The sequence below is a fragment of the Pyxicephalus adspersus genome, chromosome 3, assembly GCF_032062135.1.
Source record: "Pyxicephalus adspersus chromosome 3, UCB_Pads_2.0, whole genome shotgun sequence".
Taxonomy (NCBI): Eukaryota; Metazoa; Chordata; class Amphibia; order Anura; family Pyxicephalidae; genus Pyxicephalus; species Pyxicephalus adspersus.
Genome location: NC_092860.1, coordinates 75,971,999 through 75,985,217, shown reverse-complemented (window position 1 = coordinate 75,985,217; position 13,219 = coordinate 75,971,999). Strand labels below are relative to the sequence as shown.

General features: G+C 35.6%; 1 protein-coding gene across 2 annotated transcripts in view; it reads left to right on the top strand.

The window, feature by feature from the left end:
- The window catches only part of SLC20A2 (solute carrier family 20 member 2), a 28,808-nt gene extending 18,344 nt beyond the window's left edge, over positions 1–10,464 (top strand). Inside the window, exons 6-11 of one of the 2 annotated variants that reach the window (XM_072405290.1) lie at positions 565–684; positions 2,308–2,505; positions 3,040–3,631; positions 5,154–5,339; positions 8,205–8,289; positions 9,263–10,464. In XM_072405290.1, coding sequence (XP_072261391.1) covers positions 565–684; positions 2,308–2,505; positions 3,040–3,631; positions 5,154–5,339; positions 8,205–8,289; positions 9,263–9,427 — 1,346 coding nt within the window. In that variant the 3' untranslated portion in view covers positions 9,428–10,464. Of the gene's footprint in view, positions 1–564; positions 685–2,307; positions 2,506–3,039; positions 3,632–5,153; positions 5,340–7,691; positions 7,777–8,204; positions 8,290–9,262 lie in introns of both variants that reach the window. The other variant, XM_072405289.1, reaches the window with a different exon arrangement.
- The last annotated feature ends 2,755 nt before the right edge of the window (positions 10,465–13,219 follow it).

Genomic DNA, 13,219 nt, shown 5'->3' with positions numbered 1-13,219 from the left:
ATTCGTAATCAGAAAACTTTTCTGACTGCTAGTAATGTCCTGAGCGCCTGCTTCGTTTTGTTGGTTAGGCACTTTACTGGGGAAACCTATTCAGTTTTTGATCAGAGATGGGGTGAGACAGAGCTCAAATTGTTGAAAGGATTTTAGGTTAGACTTATAATTATAAAGTTGGGATATTGTTGGAAATCTACTTTAAAATTGTATTATTCTGTTTTCCCACATTATTAATATACCATAAATCTCTTCTGCTAATGTATAGGTGTTTTGGCCACTATGGATCTATTCTTTTCTTACACACAAAGGTTACTATTGCTTGCCCCTAACTTAGAGAAGGCAAAACATGGGTATATACTTACACACACATTTTCTATTTACTGCAGAATTATTAGATTTGTGACATATTTGACTGTATATATTGCATATGACTATAGTTCTTTTGACTTCATGGCCTGAACTGTGAAAGTATTATGTCATGGGTGTGCAGGAATTATGTGCGAGTATAACAAGCTTTGTTTTTGTAATCTGCAGAATGTATAATAAAAATATTATTCTCTTTCTTTGCAGTACTAGGAATGCACACCTTCCCAGTGTGGGCCACCGCTCTGTTATCAGTAGGCGTTGCCATCTTATTTGCTTTAGTAGTCTGGTTTTTTGTATGTCCATGGATGAGAAAGAAAATAGCAAGTATGTTTTTTTTTTCCTTTATGATCTTGTTATATAAAAAAGCAATAATATTATTCATGCAATGAACTGCCTATCCCTGGATTCCCTAAATTGTTATGTTATTATTACATTTACAAGGTGGGTTTAGTACACTTAAAATAGAACTGTTAGCTGAACTCTCAGCAGACAAACATGTACGTGTATATCAGTATAGCTGCATGAATAACATACCTTGATCTTGAGTCAGTTTTTGCTGTAATTGCTGTTAATTCTTGTAAAAAAAAAGCAAAAGTCAATGTTGTGGCAGCCAGTTACCCCAACAGGATGCCTATTTTTGGATGTTCAGTCAGACCATTAGATATTCTGTGCAGGCATTGTGATATCACTGTCTAAACTATGTGGTCCCTGTCAAAGTAGTAAATTAGTTTTCTGCCTAGCCCCACCTTACTACACTGATCAGCGATCGGCTTTAAAGACCTCTTTTCTGAAGCAAACAGCTGCCATTAAAGGCTTCATTTGCTTTGCCTCCCGGCTTTTTAATTTTCTAATCTCTGCACACTTTTCAAGCTCCTTCTTTTTTCTAGACTCATCATATTGCTTAACAGCTGAGGTTTCACCTCTTTTCTATGCCACTGGTCCACTGAGCATATCACACTTTACTAATAAATGTCTATACTACATGACATATGGAAAGGAGTTCTCCACTCCCCTGTCACTGCTCACAGTACATCCAAGTAACAGTACCTATAAGCAGTCCTTGGTATGGACCAATCCTACACTGCACATCTATACATGTAGGGAGGCTTGCAAACATCTTCCCCGGCTGGCTCTGGTTAAAAAAAAATAAAAAAATAAAAAAAAAGGAGTATCTGCTGCACATTTTCTCTAAATTGAAGAAAGTGCATTTTCAGTTCATGGTGAAGGGAGCCTTGTTTCTGAAATTATTACTTCCTGGAGTTTACACTTCACTATTTTACGTATAGTTTTGAATCGAGATCTACATTAATAATTTTTTTTTAGTAAATTAGTTTTTTTTTTTGTAAATTACAATGATGCTAACCTGTATTTTGAATTCTGATACTTTTTTCTACATACATCCAGTGCTTAGGGGAAGAAAACCAGTTAGTGGGTTGTATTGACCTTTTGGGGTGACCTTTGCATTTTTTATTTTTGTTTACCCTTTCCCATTGCAAGCTCCGCAAGTATCTGTTGTTGGTGTCTAAACATAAATTTTGGATCATTAGTATGTGAAGCTAGGGTTTTAGTAACGCAACTTGTGAATAGCAGTTGGGCAGATCACACAGCTGGCATGATGCTGTATGTGACCAAAACAGTTGTAAAGTTCATGAAAATCATGAAGCCCATCCCACAGTGTGAGCAAACATTGGCCCGCTGCCTGCTTTTATCAAGAAGTAGATATGCCCTGCCAGTTTAGTGTGTGTGTGTGTCAATTTCCTTAACATGGTGCATAGATTGTATATCCAAGCTTTTCTTCTTTCCAGTAGCTTGTAATTCACCATAACTGTTGGCTGTGTCTGAATGTTGAATATCTCTGTAAGAGCCTTACTTGTACAGGAAGTACTTTGAGCTTGTTTAACCTTCCTTATGATATGATTGCATTTTCATGACGGGATGTTTGCACAGGTCGATTAAAGAAAGAGGCACTGTCCCGTATATCAGAGGAAAGTCTTGATAAAATCCAGGATGAAGATGCTGCTGTATTTAAAGAGTTGCCTGGTGCAAAAGGCAATGATGAAAGCGTGGTGCCTCTTACTAGTGCCACCACCGAAGGTGCCAATGGATCCGACACAGTTGCAAACGGAAACACTAGAATACCTTATGGTATGGCTTTTATTAATTGAACAGATATTTTGATAAGCTAGCAATTTATAGAACAGAAAAATAGAAGTCTTCTAGCCTTTTGTTGCTTTTATCAGTTGCCAGTTAGAACAACGACCAATGATCTACATTTACTACATAATCTATTTAAGAAATATGTTTACATATTCCTGTTCAGTTAATTAGCAGGTTTGGGGTGTGAGCTTCAGATCCACACAGCTCCAGCACAATAAAAAACATTTCATATGGGTTTGGGAGCCTAACTCTGTTTAGTAAATTGAGGCATCTGTAGAGAAGGATGCAGGCCTAACTGAAGTAAAGTGTGAGATTAATGTGTCTTTGTTGCCATGAGCATTCTAAGTTTTAACGCACAAACTGGTTGCCCTTTTTATATTGACTCTGTATTAAAATAACTTAAAAAAATACAAGCAGAGTGCTTGCATTTTATTGTGTTGCCTATCTTCAATATGACTTACTTTTTTTCCAATTATCTAATGCAGAAGTTTTTGACCCTACCTTTTTTTATTTTGTTCCCAGGAAGGGCTGCCTCTATGACAAATGGCTCAGTTAGATCTCCAATCTCTAATGGTACCTTTAGTTTTGATGGTCACAATGTTAAAAGTGATGTTCATGTGTACCATACTGTACACAAGGACTCTGGGCTTTACAAGGACTTATTACACAAAATACATCTTGATAGAGTAACTGATGATCGCCCTGCACATGAAAACAACTATAGAGTTCTGAGGCGCAACAATAGTTACACATGTTACACTGCTGCTATCTGTGGTATGCCTGTCCATTCATCATTCAAATCCTCAGATGCTACAACAACAGAGGACAGTGAAAAGTTGGTCACAGACACTGTATCTTATTCTAAGAAACGTATCCGCTATGACAGCTATTCCAGCTACTGCAATGCGGTGGCGGAAGCAGAGATTGAAGCTGAAGAAGGTGGAGTAGAGATGAAGCTTGCTACAGAGCTAACTGACCAAAATCCAAATCCAGAGGACTCCTTAGAAGAAGAGAAAGAGGAAAAGGACACGTCACAAGTTCACCTGCTTTTCCACTTTCTGCAAATTTTGACTGCTTGCTTTGGATCATTTGCTCATGGAGGAAATGATGTCAGGTGAGACATACTAAAATGCCACATGCCAATATACGTCTGTATGTTTCAGGCTTTGTGTTTTGTTATAAATGCATCTATGGTCCTACTTTAGGAAATGCCTAAGGAAGGACCTTTAATGAAAGCTGCGGACTTTAAAGATTAAAAATGACTTTTACAATTACATTAGCATTTTAAAGCTTATGTAAGTGGAAAAATTGGAATTACATATAGTGGGCTGTGTTGGAAAAACAGCTTTCTGTAATGCAATTATTATTAATGTCAATAATAATATCATGTATTTCTATGACAGAGGACAGTTTAGTGTGGCTAACATAGTAAAGCACTTTTTCGGTTGTAGGGAGAGTGGGAGGTGATGAGCCAATTTGTCCTGTATGTTTTTGGGAGGTGTAAGGAAGTTAGAGTTGGTGAAGGAAACCCACATAACCACGAGTAGGAGATACAAACAGTTTCTTGGCTGAGATTGAAATACTGTTTTTTTTCCCTAATGTTTGCTTTTTTTTGCCACAGTTCACTATCTGACATTTAAAGGCTCTTCGTGGTTTTTTTTTAGTCCATAGTTTCATCCTTGCATACAAAGCTGTTTTGACCCACAGCTACTAGTTTCCAACCCTTTGCAATATGGTAGAATTTGTTTTTTATAGGGTGACACAGATAGTGCTGAAATTTTTTTTTTATCTTCCTTTAAGCACATTGTTGTTTGTAATGCTATGACCGTAGATATATTGAGGTGTTTGGATCATGTTGTCTAGGTGCCATTGACAAGGACATTACAAAATAGGTGTTGTTAATATAACTTTGGCTGAAGATTAAACATGCAGGCTCTTTAGAAAAATGTCTGTGTTTTATGACCTTCCAGTAATTAGTCTGTTCTCTTTCAGTGTTCTTTTGTAGCAGTTTTGAATTGTATACCATACATGAAGGCTTCTGTAGGCTTTCCCCTTTTAGAAGTACTGTGATGATTTTGTTGTATACATGCCCTAATTAACTGGTTATTTTTTTCCCTCGCAACAATACGAAAACATGTGTTTGATGTACTCTGTGAATTTTTAAGTACACCTACCGGTATTTATCACAGGTTGGGAACCCCTTTTGCTGGGAAAACTCCTTAATGTTGGACAGTGCATTCTTCTCCACATCCTGCAGTTCTTTTACAGTTATTGCCCAAACATCCATGCTAAATACCTCTAGTTCCATCTCATTCCAGAGGTGATATCAATGTAAGGATTGTGCAGTCAATCATTATTTTCAGTATTAAATGATTAAAATCAGCTTGATGATGGGTGCTGCTAAAAAATAGTTCAACTATAATCACAGGGGAATGAAATGTACCAATAGTCCACTACTATATTCTGGAAGAGTTCAGCATGTCAGACTCCATATTCCTTAAAAGTTTTATTTTGAAAAGTATGTATAACCAAAATTTGCTCCTTTTTATATCAATTTTTAAAATTACTTTCTAATGTGTGTAAATGCTCCAGTATTGATAGTTAAACTGAAAAGCTTTCTTCTTTAACAATTACAGCAATGCTATTGGGCCACTCGTTGCTTTGTGGTTAATATATCAACAAGGAGGAGTAATGCAAGATGCTTCCACACCTGTATGGCTGCTCTTGTATGGAGGTGTGGGTATTTGTGCTGGTCTGTGGGTATGGGGACGACGAGTCATCCAGACGATGGGTAAAGATCTTACCCCAATAACACCATCAAGGTAAATATTCTTGTTTTTCTTGCTATTTTGTGTAGCTTTGTTTCCCTATTTAAAAAATGGAGGATTGGTGGGAGGGCTAGATTGTAATATTTTTTAGTTTCCTTTGATGTCTTCAGTGTATTTCTGTAGCTAGCCCAAGGCTAAAACAATTGGACTCAATGAAACCAGTTAGTTTATTTGATCATACAGAGCTGTAACTGTGTTACAGCTCAAACACAATCAAACATGTTTCACTTCTACTAGACAGGCCCAGTGTCCCATACCATTGTCTGTGTTTATTCTAGTAAACACCCTTTGCATTGTGTTTCTCATAATAGACTGTGATGACTTCTGACATGCTGCAGGTCTTGCTTTGCAGTATTACTTTGTCATCTGGCATAGAATTGTTAAGCAAATAGTTATTAGGCTTGGTTATTCACAGAGGGTAATGTACATAGGTTTCTTTGTATGCCATTTCTTGCTAGGGCCTACATGAATGTATTATGCCAATTTGGAATATCCTTATGCATACATTTGTTGAAAGAAAATACTTTATATTGAATTCCTGAAACCAAGGTGCATAAACATTTGAATGTTTTTATTAGAATGTGGAAAGGTTAAAGCCTCTGTCAGGTTTTTAATGTTTGTGGGTGGATTACCCATCCTGGGACCTTTGTCCTGTGGTACAGAAAGTAAATTGATAAACATCTCCCTCTAATTCTCTAAAGTAGCATTGCAGCTGACTAAAACTTGACCCTGAACCATCAATGCCTTGCCTTCAATGATAAATCTCGCCAAGCGCACTGTGCAGAATTGTATACTCCAAAAGGCAGCCTGATTTTTGTTTACATTTATTGCTAGGTTGCTTGATAAATGTCCCTTTTACAAAATTGCATAAGCAGTGGTAAGCAGTTGCAATTCTATGCTTATTTTGATGATTCCAGTAGAAGACTAGTTGGATCTTGCTCCCACCCAAAGTCTGAACCCCTTCCTGTTATTGAGAACTTGGCCCTCTATTTATGGTTCAGATTTCCATACGACTTCAGCTGACTGTTACTCTGGCTCTATTGATTGCTGTTTTCGCTGAAGAACAAAATGATTGATTATATGGCCAGGTTAGATCTAGATTTGTCATCTGTAAAGGGGACTTGTACTGCATCATTATTATTGGAACAGATATAAATGATTTTATTATATGAATACTTTTACTTTCAAGTGGTTAAAATGAACTTATGTTCAATTGCTAATTAAAAAAAAAGAAAGAAAAAGAAAATCTTCTCTGACTGCTGTCATCAGATGAGATGTCCCAGTTAGAACCTTCCCTGTATAGTGACAAATATAAAATGGATAACAAACAGAGAGGGTAAATCTTCCCAAAAACCTGACTAAGGCACTAATCCTGTCTTTGTCTATCCTAAACTAGTTTTGAAGTTATACTTAATATTTCACTGTAATATTAATAATATATTAATAATATTATTATAATATCTAATGTATTTATGTATTAAATGTAATTTTTTTTCTAAAACTGCCTGAAATATTTGTTGCTTTTTGCCTTATGAAAACTTGAGGCTGTTTTTGGTACTTAAGCTTCTAGAAATCTATTTTCTTACTGGTGTGGTAATGCATTCCTGTTACCAGAGCGTTCTGTCCATTTACATGCATTTCCTGCAGAAAAGGTTTTATTTTTAAAGATAAGCCCTTTATTTATGAACTAATAACAGAGCTGTTACAATATTATGGCTCCTCAGATGGTGTTAACAAAGGCAGACGCTCCCACCTAGCAGTTAGTTTCAAAAGAACATAAATATAAAACTTACTTACATTTCTGAAATAACTTGCTAAAATTCTTGCAGCATATGTAAATTTTTTAAGCAAAACAATATAGTCATGTAGTCATTCTCCCAGTTTCATCTACATAAATCTAAAGTTTATTTTGTAAAAAAACAAACTCTGATTTCAGCTGAAAGGATCAAGCAACCCATAATATCATTTTTTTTTTTTTTGTTTTGTTTTATGGAAAGTGTTTAAACTTTTCTGCAAAACTGTTAACATAGATTTTCCCCTCACCCTAGCACAATAAATTAAATTTCCTATCCCACCCACCTAATTATTTCATATTCCAAATAAAGTTCTCATGTATTTGTATCAGTTTGCTATTGTTCTTCCAGTCTTGGATTTATTCATAGATATATATTCAGATATATAGATGTTTATCTTTCCTATCCATATCATCTGCATGCATATGTCTGCTGTACACAGTTCTCTGAGGAAGACAGCCATTCTGGTAAGGAAATGTGTTGTTGGCCTGCAGAGCAGGTTGATGTTACAAGCAAAATGTGTTTTTTAAGTGTTTTCTTATGCTCCCCGCAGTGGTTTCACTATTGAGTTGGCCTCGGCGTTCACAGTTGTGGTAGCTTCAAATATTGGACTCCCTATCAGTACCACACACTGCAAGGTATGCCTTTGTCATGTGACTGCAGCTGGAGTAGTTCAACTATCCAATTTCCCCTTCTGTGGTTAAGATCCATGTTCAGTGGCACAAGGGTGTCCGGCAAAGAATAATTTGCATGCCTGCTCGTATTGCCAGATTCAGCACACAGTTATAAATGAGTACATGTACATGGGATTGTTCCTTGCCAAGAATCTAGCAACAATGACTACCTTTTTTTAATGAACACAACATTCTACTTGTACAATTTAAATTGGTAAAATCAAGGCAGTGAATCATTCCACTTGTGCCACTGAACAATTGATCTACAGCCAGTCACTGAGAACTGCATGCTCTCTCGTTTTGTCACATTCACTAGTCTCAGTTCATGCATGGCATGTGGTTCCTGCTTGTGTCTTTCACTCTTCAATCTTTTGTAATTTTTTTCTCTACAGTGGATTTTGCATTGAAGTTATGTGTGCGCTAACTGTACTAGTATCCTCTAATGTGGGTATACCCATAAGCTCCACTCATTGCAAGGTATTGGGTTTGCAGTGGTAATAGAGATTATATTTTTGCTGCAGAATAATTATACAGATGGCTGATCATTGCAATTTGCTTTTTGTTTTAATGAGGTTCGTGAATAGCATACAGGCCTGGTCATTTTGGAGGGTTAAATTGTATTTTATTTGCAGAATCAAATGGGGGAACATGATGAGTACCCGAGAAATAGGTATTTAGTCTGCTGATGCTCTATATTTTATGCTGTAAACTGGGCATTGATATTCTTGGTAATTACTAGTAAACAAAAAAAGATAGTGACAAATGACTGCTACTGCTTTCATAAATCTACCTAAGTAACTATATAACCCACCAGTAAATTACAGTGCAGTTAGTCTGGAGAATGATTTCAGTAAGTTTTTTTTTGTACTGTAATTGTAGCTGCCCTTTTCCTTCCTTTAGATTCAGGCTATGTTAACAGAACAGCACTATATGTGCCAGAGACCCTGAAAATTATTTCTAGTTGGTACATGTATGTGTTCTGTCCATGCACATGCAAGCAAGTGTTGAATAGCAAAATGCTGAAATGATTAGCCAGCTGTCTTTTTGTTGTATTCTGTATATGCTTGCAAATCATGTCTAACTTGCTTGTACTTTGCTTGCACTTCATAAGGGCTTCATTTTCTTTCCATTACTAATCTTAAATAACCAAGTGCTCTCTAAATGTGATTTTTTTCCTTTCCAGGGGCAAAGTCTAGTTCTAGTTCATACCACTGCTTTCCATTTTATTTACCTTGTGATCCTTAGTTGGTAGTTCATCTAATATGTAATTGCAGAATAAATTTTCATTTGCGATCCCATTAGGCTGTAGTGCACTGTTTAAGTAACACTTTGAATTAAAAAAAAATATTAATAATCTTGTTCAAAAATAACTTTAGACATTATTTAGACACTAGATTTTGGTTTTGCTATTTTTATTGCTCTATACTCACTAATGTTTTTTCCCCACAAGGTTGGCTCAGTGGTAGCTGTTGGTTGGATCCGTTCAAAAAAAGCTGTCGATTGGCGTTTGTTTAGGAACATCTTCTTGGCTTGGTTTGTGACTGTACCTGTAGCTGGTCTTTTCAGCGCGGGAGTCATGGCAATCTTTCAATATGGCATCCTTCCCTACGTTTGATCGTGTAACCTCTGACTTCTAAAACAAAGATTCATTTTCAGTTTAATGCATACTGGAAATCACAGAGCTACAGCAATATTTTAGACCGCTATTCCACCAGTAGCGTGGAAAATAACAGGCCCTACTACTTATCAATGCATCATCATTTTGATGTGATTATTCTGCTGTAAATAATGTATGTCATATTGGTGACATGGTGAGATGTGGCTCATTAATTTTGTTTAAATATAATTATATATATATATATATATATATATATATATATATATATATTTAAATATATATTTATATTTATAATGCATATAGTAGGTAACACTACCAGAGTATTACAATTTTGGATGGGAATAACTGCATAGCCTTTTATATCTAGATAAGAGCTGTACATAATGTATTATTTTTGTGAGGTTTTTTTTTTTTTAAATAATCAGTAATAGTATGGAATATCAAAGATGCCCATGTCTACTTGATAAATACTGTAAGTGATAAGCGAGGTACGGGAGGTATTCATATGTTTTATACACAGATGTAGATTTATGATGGATTATGTGCTAGAAATACTGGAAAAAACACATAAGATGATCATCAGTTGTGGAATAATGACATCCATAGATGTATATGTATAACAGGTAGTAATTGTATATATATAAGCATAATTTTCATTGGTGCATTTCCCAAATGTATTGATGAGTAAAGGAGAGAACCAAAGAAAGTAGGGACTTGCATTGCATTCTTAAAAATGAGTTATCAGTATGTCAAAACTTCATTCATCCTGCCCAAACCTTTTCAATCCAGTCAAGTAGTGCTGTCATGAAGCCAGATTAAAACGATTAATAGGTGCCGAGTAGCACGAAGACACACAAGCATGTCACCTGCTGCTGCAGTTCACCAGTTTTGCTTTTATTTTCTTTCCCAGCTTTGGAAGTTTAAAATTGTTTTCAATTGGTTATTACATGTGGGAAAACTATTCGTTTAATGAAAGGTCATGAAACACAACTGGCTCGGCTTTGAATTTAAATAAATTATGTTGGTCAAAATCCTTTTTGTTTTTTTGTCAATTCAGTGACTGATATTAAAATCATGTTGTCTATTGGAAAAGGTACAAGTTGTTCCTTGATTACCATTTCCATGGTGCTGTTTGCATGCTGTCACCCTAATTACTGTTTTGTGACTGACCATTCTCACAAATGGGCCAGTTACAAACAAGTCTAAGGAAGTAGGTGATTATAATAAACAAAATAAATCTTTTTAGAGCTTTTTCATAGAGGTAGCAAAAAATAGGAGTTTTTGTTAACACTAATTCATATCAAACTGGTCCCAGATTAAAAACTACATTATTCCCTTTCAAAGTTTAGATAATGCGAGTTGATTGTAGTTTTACTTGTTTTGCAAGCAAAATCTTTCAGTATGCTCACTGGACAGCATAATTACTCATTGATAAAAATAAGTATTTATCCCAAATGCTCAACTGCTGCAAAACCAGACTAAAACATTGATTTAAAAAGGGAAAATCTAAGATGGTATAATCTGATGTTTAGTTACTGCCTTAAAGCATGAATAAACATATTCCTTTTTTTTGCAATGCCTTAAATGGCTCAGCCTTACCCCAGCATATCCAGCTATGCTCCAATCATTGGTGTGAAAACCACAGAGATTGGAGAACCTCAATTTGTATATTCTTCATTTTGATATTCTGTTATTTGTTACTGAGGCCTGCCTCCTTGTGTGATTGTTACCTAGAAAACTATACCAGCTATTATATGTCATTTACCTCTCGATGCTCCTTTTTCACATGGCTAAAGAACGTCTTTGTTCATATGCAGTATAACTGCTTTCCCCCTATACCAGCAAAACATTTTACAAAATATCTAATTTGTTTAACGTGTGAGCTTGGTCAAGAAGACTTTCACTTATAATGAGTTTGTTACCATTGATCATATACCTCTCTTCTTCTTTTTTTGTCTGGTGATCCTGCTACTAGTTGCAGTCCTTGGCAACCTCCTACCTATGGTGACAACACTGTTACATCCCTATTTTTTTCATAGCATTGTTACATCATCTAGCTGCCTGTACATTTTGACACAGATTTCCCCTCTAGTGGCTCAATATTGTCACTGGTGGAAAAATTTGCCCACTTCCATTCTCAGCAGTCTCTTGGCCAACGCTGATCGTCTCTGCTGACTGACAGCGCTAACAGGAAGACAGAACATGGAAGCGACTTCCTTTGGGACATAATTTGAGGACAATTTCTAAAAAAAATCTTTGGCAGTATAAAAGGTGATGATCCTACCCCACATACAGACATTATCTAAAGTAATCTTGACTTCTGTTCTAATGTCTGCCACAAAGAAACCTAAACTAACTTTACATGATGCCTTTAATGTACTAGAAATCAAATGTTACAAGCAGAAATGCTTTAATACCCGTGAGGCATATTGAAGCGTTTTACATATCAGTTGTCAGAGTAGTCCCTGGGACTTTAACTTGTGCACAGTTTATATGCAGATATATGTAAAGACGTAATCTTGGTGGATCCCGTCAACTACTGATGCACCTTTCCAATTTTCAATATATTTTAAAAAACCTTATTTTGTTACAACCTTTCAAGAATATAATTAATTTGTGATTTAGGATTTTTACAGCAACCCTGTGTAGCATTTAAGCGTAAGAGTACATAAAGTGAACGGTTGTTCTCATCAGTTACTAAAATACCAGCACTAGGTGACTGCAGTGCTAGGGGTACAGAAGCCGATGCTGCTGCTCCTAACTAGCACTGCTAACTACCGTCATTTTATTGAGAACATTTAAATGTTTTCTGTATTGGCATTTCTTAAACCAAGGTAAATTCATGCTGCCATTGTACAAATATTTGGAGGCTGTCTTCCATCCTCATTAAAACTTGACTTTTATTTAAAATGCTGCTATTTTTTTGTAATTTCTCATATTAAGACCTTCCATTTGTTCATGTTTTATACCCCTGCCTAAATCTGAACATTTTTCATGTCCTGGTTGGCCCTCTTTTTGCATACATCATAACCAAAAGTACAAATATTTTGCTAGAGATGCACCCTGTTGTAGAGTGCTTAGATGGCCCTTTATGATTGTCTTTGCATTTGTTTGCAGTGCAGATTGGCCTAGCCTTACTATAATTATTATTAGGTAACATCAATCTTTTATCATCCATCACCATTTTTTATGTGTTGATCCATCTAAGAACATTAATACTAAATTATGTATTTTAAATCTACACCAAAAGCCCCATATATATCTATGGTAGATTTTTATTTCATTTCCACAGAAACTCTTGTTATAGTGTAGTCACTGGATGCAGCAATTTAATGAGCACACGGATATAGTTGGCTTACCATCTATTTTTGTCTGGTGTGCATCATTCATAGTGTTTGTCGTGTGAGTTACATTCAGTCTGTAGATTGACCTTTGTGTGTGTGTGTCAAACTGTGCCATAAAGCAGCTTGCACTGATCATGAACCAGCACAAATGCAGTATGAAGTTTCAGGGAAACTGTTCTATAACAGAATAATGTTTTGATCTGTACTTGTATGTGTCTGTAATCACAGATAAGAGAGGCTGCTGATTCAATAATAATAGAAAGGTCCTAAAAAAATGAACTTTGTGCTAAGCTATAGCAAAATATCTAACATAAAGCAACTCTGGAATTGTGTGAATATATTAGAAATTATATGTATTAAAGGCACATTTTATTTTATACCATGACAAAAATAAGATTAATAAAATAAAATCTAAAAAATTGTGGTGTTTTTTTTTATACTGGAA